This window comes from Cygnus olor, chromosome 2 (assembly GCF_009769625.2).
Source record: "Cygnus olor isolate bCygOlo1 chromosome 2, bCygOlo1.pri.v2, whole genome shotgun sequence".
NCBI lineage: Eukaryota > Metazoa > Chordata > Aves > Anseriformes > Anatidae > Cygnus > Cygnus olor.
In genome coordinates this window covers 26,184,272-26,198,761 of record NC_049170.1, presented here as the reverse complement: position 1 = coordinate 26,198,761, position 14,490 = coordinate 26,184,272, and the positions used below count along the sequence as shown (strand labels likewise).

Genomic DNA, 14,490 nt, shown 5'->3' with positions numbered 1-14,490 from the left:
TTCTAATTCTAGTTGAATGCAAAATGAAGTCCCCAGCAGCTGTTGTTGTGTGAAATAAGTAGAGCACATATTCCTAAACTCTGAGCTACCATCTGACCTGCTGTTCAGCCTGAGTACATTAAGGACAAGTGTTTTGTTAAGACAAGCCAGAGAAACTGTTCCTCAAAGCTGTCAACTGATATTAACCTCTACCCAGGCTTCAACACTGCAAACGAGAAATCATCTCCTTCTCTCACCATACAAATTGACAGCTATTAGTAAGGAAGTACACACAAAAGTTGTCACTAGAAGATTTTCTAATTTCACAGTACATTATTTCTCTGAAATACACAACAGTCATTTCACTGCACCTGGAAGATTGCCTTTGTAGAAATATTAGTACATACATACATACAAATATGATATATTTGCCTTCTAGATAACTTGTAAAGTTGCTAACTTATTTCTGCAACGTCTATTCCTAGCATGTATTTGATGTATTTCATTTTCATATCTGCAGACTATAAAATTCGGATTTTACTCCATCAATAGGGAAAGAAGATCTAAGACTCTTAGGGTTATTAGTTTTAATTTAGGTGAATTAAATAATGAGCATTACCACATGATGACAGCTCTTCAATAAACTGTAATCCATGAGAAACTGGCATTTCACTTCATTTTTTATTTAAAATATTCGCATCATAAAAAACACTTTCCACGGTCCACTTAACATAAGAGACTAAGGCCCTTAACAACCCCCCTTTTTTGGCTGGACTTAGAGAATTAGTGCTCAAGATGGATCACGCATGTTGGCAGTAGAAAATAGGAACGTGTGGATGATCATAGTTCTTGCTACACCTGTCCCTACACTACAGTGGTAATTTTGACTAGCATAGACCATGTAGTATTATGGTTTTAGCTTTCATTTAGTATATCAACTCTTGATAAAATAATTTCTGATGGTCAAAATCCACAGAAAAGCACTCTATGACTATAACCAGAGACAGAGGAGTTTAGTTACCAGCCGTTTTATTTTTTACTGGACATATCATTCATCTCTGACAAACTATTTCTGTGAGCAGCCATTTAACATACTTTGTGCTACGTTACAAACGGGCTGAGATCTACTGACAGTAGTTTTCTGTGTGGTTATGATCTGTAGTAACATGGAAACGTTTTATAGCAGAATTATAAAGGAATATTATCTTACCGTTTGCTTTCTTCTGGACTATCTGAGGCCATATGGCTAAGGTGGCATAAATGATCATAAACCAGACAGTGACTAATGGCACAAAGTAGTAGAACTGGTAAGGTCGGTCCATCACTATGCACAGTACCACGACCAAGAAATTGAGACGAAATAAAACCTGGAGGGAGTCAGAGGCAAGAAGAATACATTTCCATCCAGGGTATACATAAACCGTGAGGCAAAGCTGGGAGAGATGAGGAATATGTTTCTTTGACATTATCCGAAAAGCACCTAAGTATTTCACACCTCACTCCCTGGTTACATTCCAGTCGACACATGGGTAAATATCTCAGGGAGCAACACCACTGCAGTATGAGGCGCAGGTTGGTTATGTAGGACTGGACCAGTCCACCCTGGCCTATTTTGGCAGCGACAGCAATGAAAACTGGGTCAAACGAACTGACCCCAGGCTGGGGACTGAGTGAGTATGCCAGCTGCTGGATGCTGTCACCACCACCCTGCTTGCACTAACAGCAAACAGGGCTGGCTTGGTCAAAGCCAGGCTAGTGCCCTTACCAGTGCTGCGGCTGGGCTGGAGCCCTACGTTTAATAAGCAGAACGATCCAAGTTACAGTGTGACCCTTAATAGCAATAGGAGGGTTTTGTTTCTTTCTTTGTTTAAAATCACTGCTACGGCACACACTGCCAAACCTGGGAGGGAAACCACAAAAAGAGACACGTTCTCCAGTATTCTTACAGTGCAAGAAATAGTTTTCTTTATTAACAAACGTAGCCTCTACTACACTGTCTCTGAGGAAGAAAACCAAAAACAAACCCGAGAGAATCAATATAGCTGACTGGAAAGTATTTGTTTTCTCTCCATTTTGCCTTTTGAACTGAGAATTTGAAGCCACAACTGAAAAGCCTTCAGGGAAAACACCTGTGAAAGAGTTTCACTCTTCAAGTGAAAGAGAACTTTTTTTTTTCCCTCCAAAGGAAGCAGCTACATCTGATATGTTTGTGAAACATTCATTACTTCTAAAGAAAAACACTACAGGGGTGTGGTATTTTCAGTCATATTCTAGATACCAAATGGTTAAACATACTGTTACGCAGAACTCTACCGTCCTGACAAAAAAAAAAAAAAAAAAAATTAGCTGGGATCCTGTAACAAGTGAAACAGTAGCGTGGAACATTTGGTGCTGCTATGCAGAGCTTTGAAAGAGGCAGCGAATATTGCAGTGATGCCTCTTGCTCATGTATTAGCAGCCTACTTTGGTACAAAACAGTTGGATACTTAATGAAATAGCAGTGTGGAAAGTTTTTTCAACAGATCCAAACCATCACTCATCTGAAGGAAAAAAAAAAGGAAAAGCAAGTGTTTTGGGACACTACTAATGGTCTCAACTAACCAACCCCAAAGTTTTTCTTTTCACAGTGAAGAAAAGACCCAAAAGGCAAGCAAAAATTAAAAGCTTGTACAATGTAAGCACTTGAAAATGACTTCTATTTAAATCAGAGACAAAACAGTGTTTGTTTCATCTACATAAAGACTTGCAGTGCTGGGAGCAAGCAAACCAATGTGCTGAATAACCACCTTTATTCACAGAGAAAGACGAAAAAAGAAGACCTGTACACAACTGCCTCTTGGATTCACCAAACATTTATCTACTCGTCAAAAAAAAAAAAAACAATAAACCTCTAATAGAAACACACTAGTAATAATAATAATAAATAGAAAATAATGGCATGGAGCAGGCTGATGTGGTAAGAACAAAGTAAGGGAAACAAAGTGAAGCATTTCCAGTGACTTATTCTGGGAAAACCGTAATTTTTGCTAAAAATGGAGAGCCGATGAGAACGTTCATACCACCCATCTATGCTCAACAGCAGCTGGAAAGAGGCTGCTCCAAAGCGTGATTCGGTACATCACAGCTATCCAAGTAAACCTCTTTCTCACCACTGACTATAGAAGAAACCTAGGAAGATTTAGCCCAGTAAGTTTGGTGCCATGGATATCCCTCCTTACTGCCAGCCAGCCTGCCTGCATCATTAGCTACATTCTGTTTATAAATGTATATTGGAAATTGCTACTGCAATGGAAATGCCATTGCTATATATTGGAAAGTATTTAATACTTGTGTTTCTTTTAAGCCTACATACATGTTTTACATTGTAATTATTATGCATATGTCATGTGTTTGTATCAGATAAACACAATTAAACAGTTCAGATTAGACAGAAAAAACAGCCATTTGGGATTTGAAAACTCTGGTTAAGTAATCTGGTATCACGTTATTTATGGAGTATGGATATGTTACAGGTATTTTATTTTTGAAAAAAAAAATTCCTTATAGAAACAGTAAGTATATATTCTTACCTGACACACTCTGTATACGCCAAAGTCACCTTTTATCCAAAAATATGAGAAGTGCCCATAACCTGTTTGGAACAGATATGCAGCAACCAGAACTCGAATGTGCATGTACACAGGCAAAAACTGTTGAGAAAAATAATGTACCCTTTATAGATGGCCACATAAATGCTTTTGGTTTTCCTTTTTCTGCATTGCATTAAATCAGGTTTAACAAAGAAAAATATTAAACTGCGTTTCTCATTTATTACTAAGCTCTCTTGTTGCCCTAACCTCTCTGATAATCTGAATGCATTCCTTCTATTTATAGCTCTACAATTTCCATATTCTGTAACCAGTTAAGATAGAGTTAAGAAGGAATCTCTGAAAGCTTACCTTCAAGAGTTTCAAGTTCTGAACATAAAAATAAAGTGTTGCTAACAATTAAAAGTAAGTTAACACAATCTTCTACACTGAGAAAACAAGTATATTTTTTCATGGGTTGCGTAATGCATAAAATTCTCTTATCATTGGAACTGAAAGAGGAAAAAAACTAATTCTGCAAATACCATTTCTAAAACTACAGGAACAACAGTATTAGTTATTCCCTCTATTCAATTCTATTAAGCATTTGCACTATCCTCCTTTTGAAGTAACATGTCTAAATTGCATTCCCACTTGAAAACATGAAATCCAATCCCACTTGAAAACACAATTTTCAAATCACTTACAGTGCTTGCTCCAGAGATATGATAAATCAAAATAACAAGTTGCATCCAGCCCTTCCATTCATCAGTCTGTTCTCTATTTAACACTTTAGTCTAATGCAAAACAAAATAAGAGTGTTGCTATTCCAAAAAGTACAACGAACATCTACAAAATGAGGAGAAAAAGTTCAAAACAATAAACCACTTTATGGCAAATAGGTCTAAATTGTAAAAGCCTTCCTTCTAATGGACACAGGTCTATGAAATGCTAATCTGGTCTACATTCTCAGATATCTGAGCTACATTCACTTAAAAGATGGACCGTATGACTGGCTAAAAGTGCTCGCACCCACATGCTTTTAAAAAGATTTTACATCTAACTGCATGCAAACTTTATATTTTTGAAGATGAGTTATGCTGATTTTAAGAATTTTACTTTCAATAATTAGCAATCAGAAATTTACACTCAAACTGTCAAGCAATATTACAAGCAGGATGTCAACTTGATCATTACCTCTTTGGTATTTTCGGTATAAAATACCCCCAAAACCAAGATGTAGACGATTGGTATGAAGAAAGATGAGTGTGTATAAAATTTATTTTCCTTCATGAAAAGATTTGCTCTGTCACACAGATAAAAATAGGTCATGATTAGACCGAGTTTGCAGAAGGAGTGTAAGAGCATCTCTAAAGTAGAAACATTAGGAGTATTGATGGCAGGTTTCTTCTCCTCTCCGATTTCCAAATCGGTGCATGATTTGTTCTTCCGATAATTATTCCGGTGAATTAAACTGATAATTAAATATCCAATAATGGACAAAGTAAAGAAACAGAAAGCTAATTTCTGTATCAGAGTGAGAGGAGGCTGAGGCTGGCAGCAGGAGCCATCAATGGGCTTCATTATCTTATTGCAGTAGACATTCATAAGAATCATCGCATTCTGTCAAATAAATAAGCAATTTTCCGATTAATCTCTACTTTAAAAGTAAAAATTTTCATCATAAGAAATCTTTAAGTAGATCGTGAATTGACAGAAAACATGCAATTCTCCCTTATCGTTATGTAAGAAAAAGTTCATAGTAGCCCCCCATACACCTAGTTGCATTCAGCATTAAGAGTCAAAACATCTCTTCCAAAGGGTAAACCCTTGAGCTTCTTGAGGTAAGCAGAAAGACTTAATCCTAATTAATCCAGGAGTTGGACTCGATGATCCTTGTGGGTCCCTTCCAACTCGGGATATTCTATGATTCTCACTTTTACAACAGAAGGGCTCTCTTTAAGGCTAAAAGGAGCTATAAAGAACTAAATGGACCATAAATGAAAAATATCTCACGAATTTAAGGCCCTCAAGGCACAGGTAATGAACATGTCTAAAACATGACAAAGAGACTGAAATGTGTGGTGAGATGATATTTAGTTCATCAGCAACTGAAAGCAATTGAAACCTGCAAAGGAGTAGAACTAAAACTGACGCAACAGAAGAGCTCAGTCACAGAAAGCACAAACTGATAAAGTTCTGAGAGGCTCACTGCATACGTATGTAGTCATAAGATAACATAAGGATTAAAGCCAGTGGCACTCCATGCAACGGGGAAGGTGTATACTGTGTGTTTCTCATCCTGTTTGTACTCTTTTCTAAATTAAACTATGTGGGCACATAGGAGAAGAAAGAAGACCTACTCCTTAGGACTGCTTCACAAATCACCCTAAATCATTTATGCAGATGAAAGCATGAAGTTTGCACTCAGGGTCTAAAAGATATAGCTATTTAAAAATAGCTGTAAATCCACTATGTACTATCATGTTAGATATTACAGTTTTTAAACATCAGTATAACTGACTGCCCTCTCACCTACTGGGCTCTTCTGAGCAAAATTTCCTGAAGAATGTGAGTCCTCACTACATTCACATTGTCTGATGTTTCAGAACATACACCTGAAATCTTCTTTTACAATTAATACTTTTTAATGTTGACCTGCGCTAAAAATACTTACTGTATCCCTGCTTGATTCCGGGAGATGCAGGCCATCTGAAGACTTCATAATAGTTTCTTGTGCTATCAGTTTCGATACACTGAACACTTTAACTTTAGCTTTGGAATTTCGGGAGCTGCTGTTCAGAATACGAACAGCTGCTTCATTATAAGCATCTATTTTCTCATTAGTGATCATTTTCCGACTCTCACTCAGCATATCTTCATAAACAGGATCTGAGTTTGAAAGGACAAAGAGTGGGCACATTAATCTTCCACTTCGCAAATACATTTATTTAATTCAAGTTGCTCCTTTCATTTTGGTAGGCACAATTGTTTAATGCTACAGTAAAAAGTATACAGTGAGGAATGAGCGACTGCTACAGCAACCAGAGTTGCTTATGACGAAATATTCTTTTCACCATTCCCTAGTTATACATGTGTACTAATAGATCAAAAAGCTTTGGCTGTACATGAATGCCTGTTTTAATTTCCCCGAGCTTCTGTGCTCCATAAAGAGCATATAATGCTTGGAGTGTAGAGCTGCTGATGCCTTTTCTCAGTAAAGGAACCTTTACCTGGGGGATTCCAAAGCCAAGAGGATAGAAGATAAGCAGCAGAACAAACACGTAGGGAAAAAAAATCTCAGAACTCTAGTTACTGCAATAGAAACCAGTTTCTCATTCCTCTTAGCTACAGCCTATAAACATACTCCACTTGTTCCTGTTGATTCCAGTTTAACTGATGGTAGAATCTCAGCTTTTCAGAAATTTGGAACATCACCTTACTGAGGTGATGAGAATGTCACATTCCACGGCTAATAGACCAGGAGTACATTCTACTATCAGCTCGTTGTTCAGTTTCAGAGACATAGCTGAGTTTTAATAAAGAAAAGTAAAAGAATGTAAGCTTAGTGCCATAACAAATCTCACAGGCTCATTTTGAACCATGATTTCTGGCTCCAAATCTTAATTCATCAGTGCTTAGTGTACAGAAGTGTACACTCTAGAGAGCTGAGTTCTCTATATTCTTTAGAGTATGTGTCTATTCATTCTAGACATGCACAGGCTGTTGAACCTTTCCTATTATTTATGTAATCTGAAAATTTAATGGAATATGAACACAGGAATACAGATGTTTTATGCATTTGTGTTCTTGACTCCCTTGAGGCATGTATGGAGCACACCACTGCGAGAATACTCCTGGCATCTTGAGTCTGAGAGAGAGCTAACAGAATTAAGAGTTCAGAAGGCAAAAGACTTTCCTGAGAGAGAATTAAGATCTCCATTGCTACTAACAACTACTTAGGTGCCAGCTTGTTATGGCTGCAAGAAAAGCCGCATTAGAATCCAAACAACATATTTAATCTGGAAGTCAGCGGTATGGGCTAAGCTCTCCATATGCTTCTACAAAAGAATGGTTCAACAGACAGCAACAGTATGAATTGTTGTTACCAACTGTTCATTACTTTACCTTGTAAGACCCAGTAAACATCACTACTTTTTGCTAATTTTTCCAAAAGAGGTGCAATTGAAGTGATATTGATTTTATATTGTGTGAGGGCTTCATTGCTGCCATTGTGAATCTTGATAGACCACTGGAAAATTAAACAAAAAGAGATTCAGAACCTATATGTCTCCCAGTAGATAAATCTGCACAGCTAAAATACCTTGAGTATTTTTACATACATTTTAAGAAACATACTCTATTGAACATAAAGCCAGGTTTTAAAAAGCAGAGCACCAGGGAGACAGTCTCAGAGCAACCTCCTTTTCTTAAAATAAGCCAGCAGCTGAGTTTTGTACTAGCTGGAGCTTCTCCAGCTTATAATACTTTACTTCTATTTATAAACTGTTAAGCTTTGACATATTAAGATAGACATGTCCAAACTAAAGTATCATGACCAAATCAAAAGCTATGAAAAAGGAGTACAGAGACAGTTAAAGATAGAAAGAAGTTTCAAAATAATGTCAAATCCAAGGTCACGCCAGTTTCATCTACTAGCAGCTTACCACACTGCCATTAGCCACGTTCCCGTTGCTGATACATCAGATTTTCAAAGCAATGTATTTTTCTACAAGTCTCTTAAAATTGGGGACATTTATCTTTGGCCAACTCTAGAAATCCCTGTGAGGATTCTAGAAAATCCTGTGTTTTGTGTAAATAGGTTTGTGTTATAAAGAGCTGAGCATCACATTCATGCTGTTCATGTTGTTGCTTTGTGTCTCTTCTACCGTCCAGAAATGATAGCATACTAACATCCTTATGAGTACAATGGATTATTTAGCCAAGAGTCCTACAGTTTTGCAACCTGGTCTTCTGTGCCAGCATACTACCCGTATGTAACAGCTTCTTCTGTGTGAAATACGGTGATTACTCATGCTAGTAAGACATACTAGATTTTAAGACAGAGCAGAGGTATTCTAGGCTTAATCATGCCACTAAAGTGCAGTATATTTATGTGGATCCCACAGAGGAAGAGAATTTAGGATTTTCATCTGTAAGGAAACAGAAAATGTCTGATCCCTCAGGAAATGCGTGGAGGTTACACACACATACATGATCTTCACCTGGAAGATCAGAATGCTCAGGAGCTTCCAGATCAGTAGAATTCCTGAACTGTCTCTAAACCAAACTGCTTTCAAAGTACGTTGTTTAAAATGGAATGCATTTTCTCCCCTCTGCATCTGAGCTGATAGGAAATCATAATAGCTAATTCCTTTCAAATTCCACTTCCAAAGTATTTGGAAGAAGGGGACATTAAATATGAAATTAATGAGATGAGCAGTTTGATTCTTGACTCCCAGTACCAGTAAACTACTGGAGTAGACTACTTCAGAGAGGCTGAAACCATGACTTCCACCACTGGAAGTTTTAAATAATTAGTTAGACAAACTCTTGTCAAGCACAGCGGAGACGCAACTGATCCTGCCTCGTGGCAAACTGATGGCTTAGGTAAGCTCTTCAGGTCCTTGTCAGACCTGTTTTCTCTGATGCTGCAGCCTATAGCAGTGATGGAAACTTCCAATGGAACAACACCCAGGAAATGCAAATCCTTTTGTTGAATTATTCATGCCAGCTTTTTGCCCATATAAGCCTAAGAGAAATGTGGGCACCCAAAATGAGCATTCCGTGCTGGTCCATACTCAAATGCAGTATTTTGTGCCTGAAAAGATGCAGTTTATTAAACATGCATCCCAGTTAGTATGCAAGCACTTGAATTTTCTTCATGAATAATCCGCTTGGAATGAAGCTACTTCTGTTTTTACCTACGATCCAAGCTAATCAAAGCTTATCAACCACTATTGCTGCCAGTGAGCAAGTACTGTACATCACATAGCTATAATAAAATACTTCAGAACTACTAGCTAGAAGCAGGAAATTCATTGGTAGCATATTTTTATTATAAATTGGAATAAAACACTTTATCTTGTAACCAGCTTGAGAGCACAAAAATTATCCTACTAAAACTTCCCTCTTTACTCAAATACCCCATATATGTACAACTTACCGTGGCAGCTCCTGCTACAATTATATGAGGTTTTGCCACAGAACCCTAAGTCAGAAAGTAAAAATAAATTAGTTTTAAAATATTCACAAATTTCATTTATAATTTGACTTATTGAGAAGGTTAATGAAGACTTGTATCTTAAATTAACTGACTTGACTTGTCCATCATTTAATGGTTACAGGGACATTACAAAGACATCAACATGTGAAATACCAACATTTTTCTCTAATAGAGTGCAAAGTATCAATAAGCACTTAAAATCACTATCTGCTTAGCTTTTAATTTATAATGCTATCTAAACACCTCCTCCTAAGGTCAAGTAAACTGTAGGTCACGCTACTGAAGTACACTTTTTTTTTTTTTTTTGCATCTCTAGGCATTCTCAAACATCTGTTTGATCTGTTGTACTGATTAAAGTGACCACAAAACCAGTGACAAAAACAGAACAAGACAGTTGTTGCCCCAAAGGTCTGAAAGTTATGCCTAACGCAAGGAACATAAGATGTACACAAATAGAAGAGTACAAGGAAACAGACAGCGCTGACCTTCCCACTACATGTTTTGCCTTGGCAACATCAAGGCTTGAACAGCTCAAGTTTTTTGTAGCAATCACAAAAAAAGAAAAATTAATGATAACTTTAGCTGTTTTGATAGAAGGTGTCTTGAGGGAATTACAAATAAGGTAGCAAAAGAATCACCATTGGCCATTATTAAATAAAACCAAGCTATTCAGAGTCCAAAAAAGGAAAGAAAACAAAAAAATGAGTTGCCATTCTGTTAACATTTTATTCTTTATCAGAATTACATAATCTTACGCTGAATAATACAACCATCTATAAAATAACTGCAAGACACAAAATAAATACTACATAATTTGCAGGTAATATTGAAAAAAATCAAGACATTTTTAATTTTCCAAATTGCCTTTGTCCTTCAGTTTATAACACTCAAACTAATGCAAATATCAAAATGTCTCGTAACAGAAAAACATAGCCACAGAAAGCACAGACCAAGACAGCCACCAAATCAGAGTAAAACCGTTTCAGCTCCTACTGGGATGAATCAACCTGCCCCTAGGAATTTTTTTTTCCTCCTTGTTTTGGTGTTTTTATTGGCTCAAGCAAAGCCATCCATGGGAGACCATGAGATGCCAAGAAATACATATGACAGCAAACATGCCCCTTTCATTTTCATGTCAAATTTCAGATCCCTGGTACATAACTGACTGAATATAATGTCATACACTGCAGTTGTTGACCTCTAATTAATTATAATCATGTTTCTTAAAAAAAGAGGTCAGCTGCAATATTTACCTAAAATACACAGTTTAAGACCAACCTCAGTCCAAGATTTGATGCGCTGCCTCATAGAGCCATTAACTTCTGGATACCACAAGAAATCCTGTAAAAACAAACACAGATGTAATCTGTGAGCACTGAGACAAGCATTAGACTAACAACAAAAATTAAAAAAAAAAAAATTAACTAATTGCCATCAATTCAACTGTGAAGGAAAACCACATAACCCAAAGTGAGATTTCCTTTATAGTAAGCATGAAAAGTCTGATAATGCTGTTTTGCCTTTTTTTTTTTTTCCTGCCAGACTGCATTAGTCTCTATGGAAAATAAAAATTAAAAAAATTATCCCGTAGTTCAGGAGGCAAGAATTCATCAAGAAAGTAACTTTCAGCCTCTGGCAAATGGAATGGCCTCACAGGTTTCCAAGGCAATCAGGGCTAAAACCAAGGTCACATCTATAACCTATTTAGTACAGCTTGCTTTTTGCTAAATTTCCCACAGTTTACTAGCAAAAGATTTTTCATTTTTTATTTGAGATTTCAAGAATAGTGCCCAACCCTTTTCTCCTTCATTAGTCAACTATTTTCCACATTTAGGTCACTGGGTCACAGCCATTCAGAATGTAAAAATTCACCTACGATGCCAATAATGTCAACAGCACTATGGAGCCCAAGCAAGGAAGCACAGTGTTGTTCTTGCAGCAGCAGAGTACAAATATACACTTAACTACCCAGGCATCGCCCAGAAGCCCAAACCTGCCACCTGAAACCTTAGGGGTTAGACGCGTACCAAGGCTTAAGGAGTTTTAAAGATGTAGCTCTGCCCCAGCCTAAGCCAATATAAACACCACTGCCATTAGCCCTTTACTCTGCTTTGTGTTCTGCCCCCAACTTTCCAGTACTCAGATAATCACACGACGAGCCACATCAGACCTGACCAAAACCAAACCCTACAAGGTAAACTGGCTGAAACGACTCCTAAACCAGCCCGCTCCACAGCATTACCAGGGCTAGTTACTGTATGTCCCTGCGTTCATGCTGTAAGCAGCAACAGAATGGGACAGAGTAGGCTTAAACTGCCACAGGCTCACATCCTAAAATGTTATTCTGTACCCTAATCATACCTACGTACACAGGTACTGAAAACTCACTTGCAGACAACTCAGCAAGTACACCGCTTCTTTGGTGTTCATGAACAGCGAAATAAGTTGCCTCCAGGTGATAAACAAATACATGACTAGCAGAGTGCCAGCACTACCGACAGCTGTCATGGGAAGCAAGTAAGCTATTGAGGACACCCTTTCAATTGCTGGGGCAGAATACAACAATGCCCTTCATAAAAGCTACCCTCAAGTACTTGTTTTTATTTATTTTTTTAATATCCACATTGTGAATAATGTTGTGGTTATTTCTCTATGCAGAAACAGAGGCAAGGATACTTGTTGGGATAGCACAGACAGCTCAATGACAATTATTGCAACTACCACTCCAAGTAAGTTAATCCAATACATATTCCTACAGCTGTGAATGAGTAAGCTTCCTGGCAAAAAAATACTCTTGGAAAGGCCAACTTACAAGATCTGACAAAAAGAAAAATTACACACACTTCCAGAGCTTATGCCCAAAGCCATCACTCAATACAAGTACTCAAAGCCAAAGTCTCTCAATCTTATACAAAATATAACGTGTTGAGATACACTCCGACGTATTTTGTTCAAGATCTATAAAGAATGTTAATACTCTAAAACTTCTTTTACTTTTCAACACTTGTGGAAACTTGAAAAATCCATCTCTGACTGCAATTTGTATGAAATTATATATGCATTATTATGACTTGCAATTTAATGCCAGATAAAAGCTTACCACTTTAATTGAAGCAGATTTATCTTCAAAAGGGATATTTCCATGCTGTCAAAAGAAAAGAAAAAAAACACCACAATACAAAGTAAAACAACCTTTGAGAAGAAAAAAATTACATTCGTATGTTAATTTGCTCTCACCCAAAGCGTTACCTTCAATAGAAAGGATTTTTCTTGCATAAACTTGTCAGTATACTCATGCAAAATGTTTATGAAACAGATCTTGATTTTATAAATGTTTGACAAAAGATACCTCTCAGCTTGAAATTAATTATAGCACTCTAACATCTCACAGATGCTGAATTCACCCTAATTTTTAGGCAGCAACTTTGACCTAACAAACAGACTAGGGAAAAAAAAAAAAGAAAAAAAGTTTTTCCATCAGTCAAATGTCTTCTTTTGAGAAGTCAAAGAGGCTGCATGCTGTCCACTGGCCAAGGTGCCAGCTTGCACTTCTAAACCACAGAAGCAATAGCTAATTGACAAATCTGATCTACAGTTAAAAGCGGAGTGTGTCTTTTCCAACACATTTATGCATACACCCAAGAAAAGAGAGACCTAAGAAGCATGATATAACAATGTAAATCGGTATTCTGTTCAGCAAGTGGTACAGCTAAATCCTTTCCTACTGCTTCCACTACAGCAGGCTGTAGTTTACATTCTCCATCTCGCAAGAATCTCTGCGGCAGATATCAAAACAAAGGTGAGACCAGAAGCTATTTTTAGTTTTAGCCTCAAGTTAGACCTGGAAATCTGTCATTGCCCCCAAGGAATTTTATGGGCAGATTACCTTAGCAATTTAATTGACATAAAAAATGACAAATTGTAAACCATGAATTACTACTATTTCAAAACACACAATGAAACAATCATTTTCTCATCAAGAAGCCAGACACAAAGCCTAAATTGCAATAGGAGAAGTCAGCTTCATTTATTTATTCCCAGACTGCCACAAGCTTTCTCTCAAGCTTGACAGTTCATTTCTCAGACTTCCAATCATCTCATTAGTACTCAAACAATTATCTTAGTCTAATCTTGCTCTTCTCCAGAATGCCATTTTATGGTTCTTCTTCTTGGTGGCTAGGCCAGCAAACAGTGCAGTTTCTTGCGTGATTTTTGTGGTTATTAATTTTATTTTTTAAAGTTCAGAGAAGAATTAAGACGTGAATCGGGAATAGAAGAAAGAAACAAAAACATCAAAATAAACCACCTCACCTTATTTCCTTCTTCTTTGACTTGGGGATTTATGATTTTTATAAATGAATAGAACAGCTGTCGAATTCTAGAATCTCCTAAAAACACGATATGTTTGTCTATGAGGCAATTTTTTGCTTCACTGTAAAACAAAACAGCAAGACTTGTGTTACAGGAAATTTATAATAGAAAAAAAAAATTTTCAGAGAAATCTATAGAACAATATAGGGAATTGTATATATTATATCCAGCTCTAAGGTATGGTAAGTCTTTTTAACATGATGAAATAATTAAAGGTTTACAGTAATTTGCATACAGATTTTTTACAGAAAAACAAATCATACAATTCCTCAAGGGAAGATTACTTTTAGTACACGTTTAGCTACTTGGAATTCTACAAATCAGGACAGTATTTTCCCTTCCAGTAAT

General features: G+C 36.9%; 1 protein-coding gene across 2 annotated transcripts in view; it reads right to left on the bottom strand.

The window, feature by feature from the left end:
* The window catches only part of CASD1 (CAS1 domain containing 1), a 33,230-nt gene that overhangs the window by 7,440 nt on the left and 11,300 nt on the right, over positions 1 to 14,490 (bottom strand). Inside the window, exons 3-12 of one of the 2 annotated variants that reach the window (XM_040549606.1) lie at positions 14,083 to 14,203; positions 12,872 to 12,916; positions 11,050 to 11,112; positions 9,712 to 9,756; positions 7,674 to 7,797; positions 6,223 to 6,437; positions 4,743 to 5,168; positions 4,253 to 4,342; positions 3,549 to 3,668; positions 1,190 to 1,346 (exon numbers count right to left, since the gene is read on the bottom strand). In XM_040549606.1, coding sequence (XP_040405540.1) covers positions 1,190 to 1,346; positions 3,549 to 3,668; positions 4,253 to 4,342; positions 4,743 to 5,168; positions 6,223 to 6,437; positions 7,674 to 7,797; positions 9,712 to 9,756; positions 11,050 to 11,112; positions 12,872 to 12,916; positions 14,083 to 14,203 — 1,406 coding nt within the window. The remainder of the gene's footprint in view (positions 1 to 1,189; positions 1,347 to 3,548; positions 3,669 to 4,252; positions 4,343 to 4,742; positions 5,169 to 6,222; positions 6,438 to 7,673; positions 7,798 to 9,711; positions 9,757 to 11,049; positions 11,113 to 12,871; positions 12,917 to 14,082; positions 14,204 to 14,490) is intronic. The other variant, XM_040549607.1, reaches the window with a different exon arrangement.